Source organism: Megalobrama amblycephala, linkage group LG17 (assembly GCF_018812025.1).
Source record: "Megalobrama amblycephala isolate DHTTF-2021 linkage group LG17, ASM1881202v1, whole genome shotgun sequence".
In the NCBI taxonomy this organism is placed as follows: domain Eukaryota; kingdom Metazoa; phylum Chordata; class Actinopteri; order Cypriniformes; family Xenocyprididae; genus Megalobrama; species Megalobrama amblycephala.
The window spans coordinates 11108776-11126235 of record NC_063060.1 but is presented as its reverse complement, the minus strand read 5'-3'; the positions used below and the strand labels follow the sequence as shown (position 1 = coordinate 11126235).

General features: G+C 37.4%; 2 protein-coding genes and 1 non-coding gene across 7 annotated transcripts in view; all 3 read right to left on the bottom strand.

Moving 5' to 3' along the window:
- cadm3 (cell adhesion molecule 3) overlaps positions 1-8049 on the bottom strand; it is a 78330-nt gene extending 70281 nt beyond the window's left edge. The window contains exons 1-3 of one of the 5 annotated variants that reach the window (XM_048163254.1): positions 8035-8049; positions 7364-7552; positions 5966-6156 (exon numbers count right to left, since the gene is read on the bottom strand). In XM_048163254.1, coding sequence (XP_048019211.1) covers positions 5966-6086 — 121 coding nt within the window. In that variant the 5' untranslated portion in view covers positions 6087-6156; positions 7364-7552; positions 8035-8049. Of the gene's footprint in view, positions 1-5965; positions 6157-6247; positions 6873-7363; positions 7604-8034 lie in introns of those variants that run through there. The other 4 variants (XM_048163253.1, XM_048163256.1, XM_048163257.1 and 1 more) reach the window with 4 other exon arrangements.
- A 2234-nt stretch (positions 8050-10283) lies between these two features.
- On the bottom strand, positions 10284-10357 carry trnar-ucu. The gene has a single exon. It is a non-coding gene; the product is annotated as a tRNA-Arg (tRNA).
- Positions 10358-13030: 2673 nt separating this feature from the next.
- Positions 13031-16726, bottom strand: sdhc (succinate dehydrogenase complex, subunit C, integral membrane protein). Its single transcript, XM_048164562.1, has 6 exons — positions 16590-16726; positions 15793-15852; positions 15605-15706; positions 15439-15500; positions 13955-14118; positions 13031-13270 (listed from the first exon to the last, which is right to left on the bottom strand). Exons 1-6 carry the CDS (start codon positions 16604-16606, stop codon positions 13166-13168), a joined length of 510 nt encoding a protein of 169 aa, XP_048020519.1. The 5' UTR covers positions 16607-16726; the 3' UTR covers positions 13031-13165.
- Between the last annotated feature and the right edge of the window lie 734 nt (positions 16727-17460).

The following is a 17460-nucleotide window of genomic DNA, read 5'->3' as shown; positions in this document are numbered from 1 at the left end:
CAGCCACAGCCAAGAAAAAAAAAAACAATCTACCTCTCTTTAAAATTAAACGAGTAAATCAAGTGAGACAAAATTCACTTTTGAGTAATTAAAAACATTTTTTTTTCTATAAACCACTTTCAAAAATCCATAATTATGGCTTATAAAATGTCCTATGGGTAGTTCCTCCACATGTAGACCTTTCTGGTGTTTTCTTGTGTTGTGAAAGAGGAGCCATCAGGGGTTAAGATGTGCAAAGTGTGCGGATAATTTGTGGCCTGTCGTCTGACTAATCACTTTTTCAGTGATCCATTACTCTGCATTATTTATGCTAAGTAGCCATTTTGTTCAGGACCATTTATAATGAGCATTACTCTAAAGATCTTTCAAAGGCATTCGATAACACAACACACACTGTCACACACACATAATACCACTTTAATCCTGACATGCGTTCACAAATATGCACATATGTCAGCATCACTGAGGTTTTACACAGTTAGGACTGCATAAGACTGCATAAATCACTCGGCCCAAATGTGCTCTAGCAACACGAATAACCATCAAAATATGTCTCAGGTCAGTGGAGGGACACAACAACATGCTTCAACACACCGCGACTGCAGCCACGCAATGCCGCAAACAAACAAAAAGGTTCATTTTCCCTTGCAGTGCCTCTTTTGATGAATCTGTGATGCACAGTTGTTAAGCCCTACGAAATGAGCCCCAGAGCTGTGCCGTCCTCTTTAAAATGACCTTTCAGAATTTATCAAGCAGGTTATGGAGGATATCCAGATGCTTCCACCACATGTTGAGCTGCTCGCAGACATGTCACAGAGGATGTAGCACACATATCGGAGGCTACGGGTGATCTGTCCTACAAGTCACACACACATCAATGAGCAACACAAGCACACACACAGACATCAGAGATGAAAACTACATGAACACATACACTTCAGAGACCATGAGCGATGAACTGGATATCCCTCACACACAAATACACACTTCAGAGACCAAAGTGAGAAGTTGTCTCTCTCACATACAGCCAAATTCAAATACGTAGCCAACACATCAGAGACCATGACTGGACATCTGAACACTCTCTCACACACACACTTGCAGCCTACTCAAGAAACTGTGAGTGAAGACCTGAAAAACTTATATCCTGATTCCTGATACACAATTACACATGATCTTGTTTCCTGTTTGTAATGCTTTAGTAGAGCTTTCAACTTACAATATAGTTTAACAAATGTGAAAACATAGCAATAGTTATTAAGAATAACAGCAATATAAATCACCATAAAGCTAAACTATTTAACCACAAATGCTAATGCGCCACGCATTACGTAATCACATTAGAAAGGTCACGCGTGACGTAGGCAGAAGTACCGAGCAAGTGTTTACAAAGCGAATGTGCAAAAACTAAGTCAAACGAAATGGCCTTTACAAAAAAAAAAGAGGGTAAAACAATGATGTCAGACGATTTTGAAGTTGGAGTAGAAAATGAGATGAGTTTTTCACCCTACCGCGTAGGGCTGGACAATTAATCGAAAAGTAATCGAAACCGAAATTCAGAACCTCTAACCGACGTCATTTTCCCATGTCGGTTATTTCGGTTTTTTAATCCTGGTAATACTTTCCCCTTAAAAACATTACCGTGTGTGTAGCCACGACTCCGCCCCGTCCAGTCAGAGGCATAAAAGCAAACGCCGGTTCAACACAGTGATGGCGCGTGAGCGGAGAGCCTTGCGTCTTCACTAAACTTTGTCAGTTGTATTTGTTTTAAGGTTTGTACATTCAAGCGATTAGACGATCAGATGTATTATTATTCCGAGCTACCGTGCTCGTGCAGCTGTTTGCATGAGTGTTCTTGCCACAATGCAGCTGCGCGAGCACGGTAGCTCGGAATAATAATACATCTGATCGCGTGAAGATCGCGCGTTGAGAGGAACGCAGAAACTAGTCAGCGCTGTCCAGTGATTTATCACTAAAGGAGCTTAGAAACTCAAAACTTCTTATAGCATATATTTTCTACTTTTTAACCATTTACAACCCACAGCTTCACAATGAACAGTGAGACGGTATGACTAATTCACACGCAATCACTTGTACTGGTACTGTGCTAATTTATCTTTATCTGATTTACAACGAGCAGAAATCTGTAAGAAATGTTATGAAGCATAGATAAAATAACTGCTGAAAGTGAGCTGTTATGTCAGATCACTCTTTAAATAGGAAAAAAATATCCCACCTTTTAATAGTCAATCATATACAGTACAAACCTCGTCAGAGAACTATGAAAAAAAAACAGAAACAAAATAATCGTTCATTAATCGTAATCGAGGTAAAATGTTCAATTAATCGAGGTTTTGATTTTAGGCCATAATCGTCCAGCCCTACTACCGCGGTACTTCCGCCTATGCCACGCGTTACCTTTTCAACGTATATGTATAAAAAGTATACATTTTTATTTTTTTTAGAAAATTACCGATCATTTCGCTAGACAAGACACTTATTCTTCAGCTGGGATCATGTAGAGCCCATTCAAACTGCAATTTGGACCTTCAAACTGTTAACTATATGGAGAAAAATCCTGGAATGTTTCCCTCAAAAACCATTATTTATTTTTGACTGTAGAAAGAAAGACATAAACATCTTGGATGACATGGGGGTGAGTAAATTATCAGGAAATTTTAATTCTGAAGTGAACTAATCCTTTAATGTTATGAATCGACGAGAATACCACGAATACCGAGAATTTTGTTTTTGCACACAAAAAGTATTCTCGAAAAAAGTAGTACCTATTTTTTTTTTTAATACTATTAAAATTATAATTTGAAAAATATTTTATTTTAAAAACCTTTATACTAACTTCCCTTCCATTAATGCAGTAGGGTAATGACAACCATCTGTGGTCTCAGTTTAGAATTATGTGATTAATTTATAACAAAACAAAACATAATGCCTTTATCTCCAATTTTTTTGTCTTGCATTACAATGGTCTTACAATGACAATAATAATATCGCATGTCGCAATTATTTCTGGGGCAATATATCAAGCAACAAAAAGTAGTTATCGTGACAGGCCTACAAGCTATAATAAATGATCTGTGATGAAACTTTACAGACACATTCTGGGGACACCAGAGACTTATACTAAAATCTTGTAAAATCCCCTTTAAAATGTAGTTTTCATCGAATCATTCATTCAAGAGATCTGTTCAAAAACGCTGATTCATTCAGTAATGAAACAAGTGAAGTCTTTATGAATGAGTCATTGAATCATTCATGAAAATAAAAAAAAATCAAATTAATTAAATATTTTTGAATGCAGCAAATAACATTTTGTCAGAACATCTAACAAGCTACATGTTATTTTGTTTAGTTGTCTATTCAGATTCATGGGAGAATTGTGATCTCTATCTGAATCAAAACAAAACAAAACAAAAATCCTGAAAAAAATCATTCTCAATTTATCCAGAATCATATATAGCCTACACGCGATTACAGTTGGAAGGATAAAAGCTTTGTTTGCTAATGCCAATAGGTAGGCTATGTTGTCAGTTTAATACACTTTTATTAACCCAACCATTGTAATATGTAAACAATGATTTATGCACTAAACTCAGCAGAAACACCAGCACAGTCTGCAAATTTTGAAAAGCTCATACCTGCAACTCATAGTGATTGGCTGCCTGCCGCCTGTTGTTTTCATCTGACATTTCTCAACTTTTGGATGCTCTCGATTACTCTCTGTGTGTTCTCCGATCCACTGTCAAACCCACGATTCCCTGCTTGAGCATGTTGCTCAGCTTTCATAGGAATGAATTGAAAAAGCCAGCTTAGCTCCACTTGCTCCACTACGACGCTGTTGTTTTAATGAATATATCAAAACACGAGTTACCATTTTAATTTTTTTTAATTAGTTTCATTTTAAACATGAGATTTAAAAAAAAAATTCTCTTAAAGTTTAGTAAAAATACAGTAAAAGCAGAAATATAGTTAAATATTATTACAATTTAAATGTTTCCTATTTTAATAGACCTATTTAAAATTTATTTTTGTGATGGCAAAGCTGAATTTTCAGCATCATTACTTCAGAAATCATAATATGCTGATTTGGTGCTCGAGAAACTTTTCTTATTATCAGTGTTGAAAACGGGTGTGCTGCTTTATAGTTCACAAAAACAGAATTTTGAAATAGAAGGTGGGTGGTTGACTTTGTACAACACTGATTGATTATGTCAGGGAAGGAAAGGTTTTCGAAAGCAGGTGGAACCAGCATCACAAGTAATTTAATGTAAATCTTACAGTCACAGACCACACCATATGGAACAAAGACATACTATTTCCCACTTTGGATACATCATTCAACATGCTCATACACATATATGCACCAATCAAACAACCTATACATACTCTCAAACAATCCGCTCCACTGCATATAAACCAAAGTATGAGTTTCTTACATATGCATAAAGCCTGCACATATGCTCACATTCGCATTAAGGATGCATAGGGTTAGTGGATATGCAAAAGCACAAAAAGGACAATAATGAATAATGCAGTGAGCAGCAAAAACAGCTGACAGAGTTTAAGTGTTTGTGTGTGTGTGAGAGAGAGAAAGGATGAGATCAGGATCGATAAAAAGAAAGAAAGAAAGAAAGAAAGAAAGAAAGAAAGAAAGAAAGAAAGAAAGAAAGAAAAGTATTCAAATGACACCATCTCACTAAATCCAACATCTCAACACAAATCTCCAGTTCACACTTAATGAATTGGGAAACTCTATCACAATCATCATTCATGAATAATCTTCCAAATTTTAACTAAAAAATGTTGGACATTTGATAAAGATCTGTTCAGAGAGTTACTCTAGAGAGTAACAATACACCCACACAAGCCTGTAGACTGATTCGGTCCAACTCATTGTGATTGTGTAATGTACACTTGTGCAATAGCAATTATACTTCAACTAAACATTAAAAGCAGTTATGATATCCACTCATCAGTCTGCTGAAACAGTGACAATGAACCAGACAAAACCTGCCTTCCTTACTGAACAAAATGTAAACTTTATTATGAAAAAGGATTTTAATGAAAAGGTTTTATAAAGATGCTGTTCAGTCCTAAACTCCATAGAGGACCAATGTAATAGCCACACACCTACACAAGCCAGAAGACTGATTCAGTCCAACTCGATAAGTTGTGTAATGTATGCACATGTGCTTGAGGATAGATAGATATGTTCTCGATTTGTGGTGTAACTATACTAAAATAAAAGCATCTATGATCTCCACTCATCAGTTCCTCTGAGCTGCAATCCTTCCAAGTTCATTAAAAAATTTTGATTTTATAATAAACTTCATTAGAATTGCCTGCATTGTGTATGTCTTAAAAATAAAGGCATCTACTGTTCCATGAAGAACCTTTAACATTCATGGAACCACAAATGGTTCTTTATAGTGGAAAAAAGTTTCTTTACGTTTTGTAAATGTTTTTCATACTAAGAAAAATGATTCTGAATCACTAAAAGGTTCTTTGAGGAACCAAAAATGCTTCATATGGCATAGCTGCAAAAACCTAGTTTTGGAACCTGTGTTTTTAAGAATGCTTGAGAAATGACTAAGAAGATTAGATAGATAGATAGATAGATAGATAGATAGATAGATAGATAGATAGATAGATAGATAGATAGATAGATAGATAGATAGATAGATAGATAGATAGATAGATAGATAGATAGATAGATAGATAGATAGATAGATAGATAGATAGATAGATAGATAGATAGAGATAAGGTAGATGTGCTATTGTTCTCAAAATAACAACACAGCAGAAAATTCCGTTGGAGCTGAGAAGAGGGGGAGGCTCCTCTGTGCCCCACGAGCTTATTAACGGCTCTGTGATTCCCTTGTAAAAACAGAAAACACTGAAAACATGAGGGAGGAGCAGAGTGAGTGCAGAGAGGGGGGTTTCTTACCGAAAACGTAGTTGCTCCGAACGGAGGTCGCGAGAAGCATCGTCAAGGCCGCCAGAGCCCTGAGAGCGGCCCGCTGGAATGACGGGAATGTCATACTCTGACGCGCGCGCATCCCGCTCATCCGTCCAGTACGTTAAACTCAATAGTCCTCTCGAGGCCAGGAGAAGTGGAGAAGCTCACCGAAGCGCTGACTGGAAGAAAGGACACACACATAACACACTCATTAACAGACGGAGCGCGCCGATGGGTCGCATTGATGCTGAGCACACACACTTCACTCACGCGCTGCCCCAGTGCTTCCATTAATCGTCTCGTGTCACTCGCAGTGTGTGATGTGACGCAGCGATCGAAAACATTCCCTTCGTCACTCAGTAACCCAGAAAACGACTCTGAATCGACAAAAGCGAGCGCACATGCCTGACAAGAACTGAGATTTGTAGAGTTCTGCCCGCGAAAATCCTCGCGGTAGCCTTTAACACCTCTCTCATTATTCTCCTACTCTCTGACTGCTGCGCGTGCGAGAGGAAGGTGCACCTGTCGCCCGTTGAGAATTCAGCGCGCAGCCCTTGGCCACAACCACGCGCGCGCGCACTCACACAATAGTCCAGGTCGCTGGTTGCCTATTCCTCTCTCTTAGTGTGCTTTTTTGAACTGTGCGTTGCCTGCGGGGCTGGCGGACGGTCTCGCAGAGATGCTCTGTATTGTTGTGCAACTACAGAGGGAGGCAAGGACGGACAGTGGCTGTCAAACTGTGTGTGTGTGTGTCTGTGGATGTTCAGCGCAAGCAGCGAAGCCTCGCCTCATCGCGACTGTCGGCATGAGGTGATGATACCTTCAGCAATTCTATGACACGCGACCCGAAACGGAGCCACCCGCGCCGCCTCCCTCACTCATCGGTTCTTTTCTCGCACTTCTCCTCTTTATTTCCCTCCCTCCCTCTCCCTCTCTCCCGCTGAGTACCAGTCCCGTTCTCACCCGCGCAACCGGGACGCCCCACCGAACCACGGAAAACAGTAGCAGGTGCACACACTCCTAGCTGAATGCAGAAGGAGCGGCAGGGATGCTAGTAAAGCTCGCGAATGGGAGGGTAGGGGAAACGCGAGGGGGCAAAGCAACCATCGGCGTATTAACAGTAAGCCTAAGCACGCTTTAACATCAACCCCCTTCCCTTCGCTCATAGTTTAACACCTCCGAGCTCGTTGAACGATTTTCTGCCCGGTGCGCCCGTCAGGAGAGGCGCGCGCGGATGCAGGCGCATTCCAGAGCACGAGCGTGCCCCTATTTACAAACCTGACAGGTGTCTCCCCCCCATCTGTATAAGCGCCAGCCAGGACGCCAACAACAATAATACCCCTGCGTGTCTGTGAGCTCAAAAGGAGGGCAGATTACAATACGCACCGATATAAGCGCTCCTCGTGATGCCCGTTGGTTCTGGAGTGTAGGACCCGTCTATGCCTGCTGGCGCTCACGCTAAGGTCCCAATGGATCTGTCTGTCTTGGTTCTCGTTCCGCCCTCCGCTGTCTTCTTGTTTTTCTTGCCTTTTTCCTCTCTCCACGGCTACCGTTCACTGCAGCAAAACAGTCTGTCTGAAAGCACCGAGAAAGGGAGGGAGAGAGAGGGAGGAAGGGAGGGAGGCGCGGGGGGTGGAGGGGGAGGGGTGGGTATTTTAATACGATTTGGCCGTACCATTTGGATAGCAGGGCTAGACCATACTGCCTGATATATTATTATTATTATTATTATTATTATTATTATTATTATTATTAATTATTGCTGTTGTTGATAACATTATTTATGTCCGAAATTTGAAATAAATAAATTGTCATATTTATTTTGTTTTTGACTAAACATTACACTAAAACAATAAAGAACAATATAAAATACTTAATTTATAATAATTTATCTATTAACCTATAATTTATGCATATTTGGTTGTGATCTAAATGGTCACAAATGTAATTTTATATTTAGTAGCTTAAGCATAAAATGAAAAATTTAAAAATATGAGAAATTAATTGCTGCTGAGTAGCCTAAATACGCAAAAAGTACATTAGACAAGTTTCCTTACCTCCTGCAAACGCTGTCTATTCGAACGAACAGCAAAGTATTGGCTGCCCCAAAAAGCACACTAAATTGGGCAATTTATAAACCTAATCAAGTAGAAAAGAATGAATGAATGAATGAATGAATGAATGAATGAATGTCTCAAATAGTTAACTTCACAATCAAATAAAAGAATCTGAGTCTGCAACAACTACTAGGCTATGTAAATAGTCTCACAATAAATCTTTATGGTCCTAAAAATAGGCTTACTTTTGGCAAAACATGTCCAAAACTTAATTTATTTGACTTTTTATTTATTTATTTCGGGGTTAAATGTGAGCAAGACGATGTTTTCGTGAAGTTCCCCCTCATTCAGGCTGGTGGCGGCGCGAGGTGTGGTCTCGTGAATAGAGTCCCCGCGCGAGCCGGGCTCTGGAGACCCCGCCGGCTGCTCGGGAGGCCCGCGCGAGAGGAGAGGAGAGGATGGGAGGAGGGGAGGGCGTTGCGACTCGCTCGCGAGAGGATTTAAGGATTAGTTCTGCACGCGGATTACTCGCTGTGCGGTGCGGGGGACGCACGGGGTTAAACATGGACGACTGCACGAGAGGCAGATACCCCGAGAGAGCAGCGACTCGGTCACCGTGGCGGTGGCTCGAGCAGCCAACCGGAGCCTCGGGGCGGGACACTTCCGGCCCAAATAACTACATACTTGTGTGTTTAATGTCACCAGCCCACAGTCTGTCGGCTTTTATTCATTTCACGGAGTGAATAAAGCATGACATAGATTAGACAGTGGAAAATTAATCTCTTTATGCGGTAAATAAAAGATACAGTATGTTTGTTGTGTTATCATCCCAGCTTGTCAGCACGGTCTTCATCACTGATACGCATGAGACAGTAGTTACATCTACTGGTCAGGAGACTGTACTGCGAGCATTCCGGTATTCCCAGAAAGCGCCCGGTTACATCATTCAACAACGAAATAGTTCAGCCTATCAGATTGAGAAGATATTTACACAACAATATTTCAGGCTGCGAAGCGCCGGACGGCGTACCTTCAGTTTCTAGTGTTTGGAAACAGAGCCCATGCCCATTTCATCATTTTATAGAGACGCTGACGTCATTATCCGCAGAGCTGTGACAGTCCACGCGGTCGAGCGCGCTCGCCCGTGACCTGCGCAATTCTTTTTCTTCGACGTGCGACTGTCCAGAAGCGCAGAAACCAACACCCTAGTTTCCGACCGGCCTGTGAGTGCGAGGGAGACAGGAAGACAGGGATAATATGAGTAGAACGTCTCAATTATCAGTTTAATGACTTGCTGAACATCTAAAATCAAATACTGCATTAAAATGAGCCCTCATCGCTCCCTCTCCCTCTCTCAGATAAGACTGCCTGTGGAGAGGAAAGAAAAAGAGGTAGATGAACAAGGCAGCATGGGCCAAAATCACATATGAATTGCAAAATTGCAGAAAGAATTTTTCAGCGCAGGTTGACGCTGGTGAAATTGCCTTGTGTGAGAGGATGAAAATGAGCTCAAAGTGGATAAATGAATGACTGAGAACCTGGTGAACATTCACACCTTCAATTCAAATAAATGAATGATAGAGCGAAGGAGGGTTTCCTGGATGAGGATTTCCTGTAGAGTTTGATCAGGCAGTGCACAAGTGAGATTCCTCTCTATTTCTATCCCATAATGACCAGGAAGAGCCAATCACATAGTTCGCTGGAAAATCAATAGGACACTGATGTCTCTCTCCATCTCTCTGGCAGGCTCTCATTCTCTCTCTCTCTCTCTCTCTCTCTCTCTCCAGTGCCATTCAGGATAATTCTCTTCACGTTAGAGAGACTTTATTGGCAAGACCAAAGACAAGTATATTACAGCTGAACTGATTTGAGAGGGCAAAAGGGACAAGAATGTATTAAAAAAGAAAAATTGCATTTTTTTACTGTATTAGAAATGTAGGATAAAAGCTGACTATGTAGTGCGAGTTACCAAACCGTTGCATCTCTCTCCTCCGTAAAGCTGTTTTTCTTTTTAATTGTGGAAATATAGAGAGAAAGGCTTTTAAAATTGTAATTGTGAATGTTTATAAAAACAAAAATCTTTTATTGCTACGCATATAAAAGAGAAGGTTCATTCACAAAAATGTAATATGCATTGCATCCTCTGCGATGAAGTGACGGATGAGCATCACATTACCTATTTATGCATTTATTTAATAATAATAATAATAATAAAAAGCCATCATCCCCTGATGGCGTCATTTCCGACTCATCTCTGCCGGGACTCGAACCCGGAGCCTCTGGATTAGAAGTCCAGCGCGCTATTCCATTGCGCCACAGAGACTGAGCCACATGATGCAGCGTAAAGTGAGGTCATATTCTGCATCAATACGGCATCCTGCAGCATCAGGACCAGTTCAATGCTCGTGATGTAATTGCGTCATGTCCCGCTAGGGGGCGCGCGCTCCTCTCGTCGTGCGGAAAGAGCGGACATCCGCCCTCACCAACCGAAAACAAAATTATCAAGGTTTATTTTGATCAGTTCTTAAAAAACAACAACGATAAATAAATCTCAGAAACTCTATAAAGCCACAATGTCATTCAGACTACTACCACAGCTCAAACACACCAATTATTTCACGAGCTTTACTTCTAGTCTGTGCCAGCATTCTGGAACAACAGAGTAAACACAATTCATCAGGAAAATTAATATCATTACCTGAAAAGCGTCATTTTGTGTACCATGTCTCTATTTATGTATCATACTGTTTATAAATAGCAGGCTAATTATTTGTTTGCTGCCAAATTAGCCGTATTGTAAAAATTAAATCGCGTGCGCATCATAGCTTATCAAGGGGTTTCAAGCTTTGTTTCGTCAGTGACCACCAAATATGACTCACTTGCTAGAATATAAGTATATATAGTTTTTCTAAAAATTTTAAGACAGCTTTTTTCATTCATAAAGACCCATTTAGATGATATTAAAGACATTAAACAATTAGTTTGTATACTGTTGTAAAAGGAAAACACTTGGCTAGCTGTGTCTTCTCTCCACCAACAGAGCAGGTATAGCAGTGTGAACCTGAAGAGAAACATTTTCAATTCAATTTGTATAGTACTTTTCAAAGTAAATATTGTTCCAAAGGCACTTTGCAGAGAATAGTGCCATCCAACCCCCAGGAGATAAAGACAACAGTGTGAAGGAAAAGTTCTGTAATACAGTACAATTATTGACCACATAGATTATAAGTTAAGAGAAACTAATAATTCAATATCTTTTTTCCACACAAAAATATAGAGACAGTGAGAGACCAAGGATGCATGTTTCTTTATTTCTATTGTTGAAACGTCAAGAAAAAAAAGTCACAACCAATAATCGATCATGATTTCTGACCAGTATGTATAAAGCAGAATAAAAAAAACAGTAAGAATATCAAATTTGGTAAATGTGTTAAACACTACAGTTACACTATTTTAAGGTCAGTATTACAGTGTAATTATACATTTAAGTACTGAGTAATAATAATTAACTACACATACTTACTTATTGCATTATGCATAATTTCTAGTTATTACTACATTATTACATGTAACGTGTAACAATGACACTGTAAAATAGTGTTACCAAAATTACTGTTAAACATTTAACTAATATTTTAAGTGAATATGAAAACTGACAGCCCTAAAAATACATTGTAAAATTGGCTAATATTTTCAGAGGACCCCTGAGTTTGAAAAGACCATATAAACCAACCTGATGCAATACTGAAACTGAACACAATTTGTTTATTCTTGACCACAACAAGTGAAAGGAAATGCCTTCTACTTTAAGACACAGATAAATAACTTCTCTCCTGAACTAGTGTTTTAGTAAAGGGGAAGGGAAATGATGAGAGAACAGGTGCTTTAGAACTCCAGGATGGAGTTTTTCAATAAACATTCAGTGTAGTGATTGCGTGTAGTCTGTAATCCAAACCAATCCATTTTACGACATTACCATTTAAATGAAAAAGCCCACAGCCATCCTTGACATTATCATTCAGGTGAACAAGATTCGTGGAGAATAATTTAACCTGTATAGCCAGACTTCAACATTTGGGTTTATTTAAATTATTAACAAGATTCTAATCACGCCCTCTTACTATTAGTTACTATGAAACATTATAATTGCAGTTATCATTACACACAAAGGCAACACATATAGATGTTTAATTTATGCACTGTCTTAAAACATAGTATTATAGATGCAAAGAGAAACTTCATATGGCTTATTATTATTATAAAGACCTCTTTATGTCAAAATTGAGTCATGATGGGAGGAAATAACATAAATGCCAAAGAATCTGTCCGTTTTGGTGCAGAGTACTGATTTGCCAGGAGCTTCTATTGTCTAGAGTCTAGAGGTTTAATTTTATTTATCCCAAAATGGAAGTGAAATCAAGCACAGGTCAATATTTTTGGAAATACTGCAATGACACAGAAAAACAAGGCAAATGGTTTAGGAAATGCTAAGACCATTCCTGAATATTTTCTGAATATTGCTGTAAAGTTCATTGCAAATGCCAAGTTCCATGTGCAATGCTTTCAGCTGCAATTCATTTAAAGGGTTAGTTCACCTTAAAATGAAAATTATATCATTTATTACTCACCCTTATGCCGTTCCAGACCCGTAAGACTATTTTTGGAGCGCCAAAAAAACAAAATAACGACTTATATAGTGATGGCCGATTTCAAAACACTGCTTCAGGAAGCTTCTGAGGTTTTTTGGCACACCAAAAATATTCTCATCGCTTTATAATATTAATATTGAACCACTGTACTCACATGAACTGATTTAAATATGTTTTTAGTACATTAATGGATCTTGAGAGAGGAAATGTCATTGCTCCCTATGCAGGCCTCACTGAGCCATCGGATTTCAACAAAAATATCTTAATTTGTGTTCCGAAAATTAACGAAGGTCTTACGGGTGTGGAACGTTTAACATGGAAAAAAAAAAAAAAAAACACTGAGGACATTTTTTGTGTAGACGTAAATATTTTAATTTTTATATTAACGAATTTGGTCCTTACAGACCACTTCTGGGACAGATAAACAAAATAACACCACCTTCTCTACTCCCACATTTTCTTCATTTGTGTGTCTCTTGGATTTACATGGCAGCAAGACCAATTGATGTGAGAATAGTCAGAGCAATGACAATGTAGCCAGAACGATAGATTTCAGGAATCTTAAAACCCTTCCCAACATCCCACATCTGAAAAAAAGAGACAAAAAGAGATATGAAACAAAGTATGATCAATATATTGAACTGCATGATATGCTGAATAATAAGTCTAATTAATATTAATATTTGCTGAGAACAGTCTCCAAAAAGGATAAGTCATTATTCTGGTAATGAGTAAAGCATTGAATAGACATTAAAAATATTGAATATACACTACCGAAACTTCAAAAGATTTCTTTGAAAAAAGTTTATGCTCACTAAGGTTGCATTTTTTTTTAATAAATTGCATTTTATTTATTTATAACTGTTTTCTATTTTAATATATTTTAAAATGCAATTAATTCCTGTGATGCAAAATCATTACTCCATTCTTCAGTGTCACGTGATCCTTCAGAAATCATTCTAATATGTTAATTTAAGGCTCAAAAAACATTTCTTATTATAATCAATGTTGAAAACAGTTGTGCTGCTTAATATTTTTATGGAAACCGTGACACATTTTTTGCAGGATTCTTTAATCCATCCTTGCTGAATGAAAGTATTAATTTTCTTCAAAAAACAAAAAAAATCTTACTGATCCCAAACTTGACCTGTAGTCTAAGTTGTAATTTTGCACTTGATCACATATTTGGTCACATACAACTGGTTACACTGTCATTATGAGAGCCAGAGAGTGTGTGAATATACTTCATTCATTTGTGTGTGTGCATGTACCAGATGACGGATGCCGTTGAAGGTGTGATAAGAAACTGGGAAAGCCAGAGCAAATTTGCTGAAAGCAAGGAACTGGGGCCCAAAGGACATGGAGTGAATGAGATCAAGGTAATATGGGTAACTCTCCGGTAAAACCAACGCAGCAAGTGCAAACGCAGAGATTCCTGAGACAAAAAGATCAACAACATTATTTAATATTAAAATGCAACAATTTAGCCATGAACACAAAAGGCTTCATTCTTTAAAAGTCAGCAAGAATGATAATTATATATGTGTCAATGGCAGTTTATGATAACATTCAGTCTATTGTAAGCACACACTACAGCTTTGTCGTCTGCCGCTTGAAATGCTTAAGCTCTTTGAATTCTGATTGACTCATTCAAAATTGAGTTATTCACATATTCTTATATAATATTATTCACATATAACTTATTTACATTATGGGATGTTTTTTTTTTAATGTTGTGTACATTTTGGGACTTTTTATTTAGAAAACAAAAGGTTCTATCTACAAAGTCCAATGGAATGCAAAAACTTTGAAGTTCAATATCTCAGAACTGCTCAGAATGCAGATAGAATCCTATAATTCCAAGGGGACGATTAATATTTTGTCTCTTACGCTCATCAAGGCTGCATTTGTTTGATCAAAAATTCAGAAGAAAAACAGTAATATTGTGAATATTATTGCAGTTGAAAAAATGATTTTCTATTATAATATACTTTAAAATATAATTTATTTCTGTGATGCAAAGCTGAATTTTCATCAGTCATTACTCCAGTCTTCAGTGTCACATGATCCTTCAGAAATCATTCTAATATGCTGATTTATCAATGTTGGAAACAGTTGTGCTGCTTAATATTTTTTTTTATAACCTGTAATAGTTTTTTTCAGAATTCTTTGACGAATAAAAAGTTAATAAAAAAGAACAGGATTTATTTGAAATAGAAATCTTTTGTAATACACTATTGTTCAAAAGTTTGGGCTCGTTTTTTTTTTTATTCAGCAAGTATGTGTTAAATTGATAAAAAGTGACAGTAAAGGCTAATATTGTTAGAAAAGATTTCTATTTTGAACAAATGCTGTTCTTTCTTTTTACTCATCAATGAATCCTGAAAAAAGTATCACAGGTTCTAAAAAATATTAAGCAGCACAACTGTTTCCAACATTGATAATAACTGAGTATCAAATCAGCATAATCACTGAAGACTGGAGTAATGATGCTGAAAATTCAGAAATAAATTATATTTTAAAGTATATTAAAATAGAAAACCATTATTTTCAATTGCAATAATATTTCACAATATTACTGTTTTTTCTGTATTTTTGATCAAATAAATGCAGGATTGAAGAGCATAAGAGACTTCTTTAAAAAACATTAAAAAGAGTAATGTGTCTCAAACTTTTGACCGGTACTGTAGTTATCGTCTTGGTGTGAACGGGCCTTTAGAGGCATCATCGAAAGCCAAGAATATATTCTAGCTACCTGAACTTAGTGCAACGCCTGTTCCTCTGTGTGAGATTGACATCATCATGGGGACAGACCACCTGTAAACACCAAAGACATTCATTGATCATCTTTTTCTAGACAGTTAATTCCATTCATAACCCTCACACCACACACTCCAAGAAGCAGATGTGGTAACACTCACTGGTAGATGCTTATATGTGGTGAGACAGGTCTGTTGAGTCGTGTGTTTTTTGTCCAAAACTTGTTCATTTCCTCTTTCGCTGTGGTTCCCATAGGGACAGCACTGGAAAACAAAAGGAGAAAGGAGCTTTACAGCTTAATATGAATTCTTAATGTGAAAATTTGTTGGGAAAACACAAAAGTACTCACTGTCTGTAGAGTATTCCGAACTGTGACCGTGACGAACACAGACCCTGTCGGGCCACCGTCCTAAAAAACAGAAAACCCCCATAAATTTCAGGCACAAGTATGAAACTAATAAATTTATGTACAAACACACATTTGTATACAGTTAAAGCAGCTGGGTATTCTGTACATTTTAAACCAGGGGCCGCATTCAGAAATATCCTAACTCATGTCTGTAACAGAACACTTCAAACACAATAACAGCACAGACCTAGCATATGGACATTCGCTGTTTGGTTATGTAAGTTACCTAACAAGGCATCATTATTAACATCTAATATGGTTAATCTGATAAAACTCTACTAATAGAAATAATGTCGCACAGTGATAGGACTCAAGTAGAGCTGGAGATGAGCTTGCACATATGAACATAACAAATAATGTGGCACACAACATACTACTCAGTTAATGTTTAATCATCATAATTGATGATTTTAACGTACAGAAGATTCTGGTGTAAAAGACCTTGCAGACAGTATGAACAAAAACAACGGAATAAATGATTACTAGTATTATTATGAAAGAAACTAAAAACACAAAGCTGTAGCATATAACATGGCTATAAAGACCATAACAGAGCAAAGTGCAGTACACAGTGTTGTTACATGTATAATACGTTAACATCCGCAAACTCTCAAAATCACGACTGTCAAACTGCCAGCTCATATGATTGCAAACAGACCGTCACAACGACTAATTTCATCTGAAACAAAAGAAAAAGCAAAGCTGTCACATTTTAAAAATAACATGTTCGTACTGACCTTAGAAGCAACGCCATGTTTTTGATCTTGAGTGTTCGGACGTGACGCAGCCGGATGTTGCAGACGAAATCACAAGCCTTCCGCCATTTTGGTAAGGTCAATTATACACCTTTCACATCTCTCAAGTAAAAGAGATTTATTTTAAAATAATTCACAAGTGCTACCCTGCAAATTACTAACTTACCTAAAAAAAAAAAAAAAAAAAAAAAAAAAAAGCTCAAAACGGATATTTCCTCCAGTTGCTCCTTCTGTGACAACTCTGATGAAACTGTAGTTCATCTTTTTTAGTATTGTCCCTTACTAAATGTTTTGGCAAGATTTTTTAGGTTATATTAGGAATGAAATTTATAATGAATGTGTGTTGTTTTGAAAGGATGTGGTACTAGGCTTTGTTGATTATGCTCAGTCAAAAAAGGTCAATTTTATGTTATTTATCTGATCTTTTTACTAAATTCCACATTCATAAATCTAAATGCTAAACCTCTCCTTGTGAAAGAATTTGAAAAATACATCTTTTCAATTAAATTTTCTGAGAACAAAAAAGCCTTAAAAACATGATCTATTTGCAATTATTTTCCTTTTTTTCAGTGTCATGTAATTCTCATAATTTGTCAATATATTTAATTATATTTAATTATTCCCCCGTTTTCTTTTTTTTAGGGTTTTTTTTTTGTTGTTTTTTTTTTTGTATTTTGTGTTATGTTAGTATTTGTGTATTGTATTGTTTTGTGTGTATTGTTTTGAGCATCAATAAAAAGGTCAGTTTTACAAACCATAAGGTCATTGTGATAACATTGAATAGCCGTTTATGTTAAAGGGGTGGTTGATTATGATTTCCCTCTTTTAACTTTAGTTAGTGTGTAATGTTTAA

What these genes read in the sequence shown, in the direction of transcription:
- sdhc (XM_048164562.1), bottom strand. An exon ending in TTCGGAATACTCTACAGACA is followed by an intron (nt 15,707 to 15,792) that starts GTGAGTACTTTT and finishes TTTGTTTTCCAG; the next exon opens with TGCTGTCCCTATGGGAACCA. An exon ending in CCACATATAAGCATCTACCA is followed by an intron (nt 15,501 to 15,604) that starts GTGAGTGTTACC and finishes TGGTGTTTACAG; the next exon opens with GTGGTCTGTCCCCATGATGA.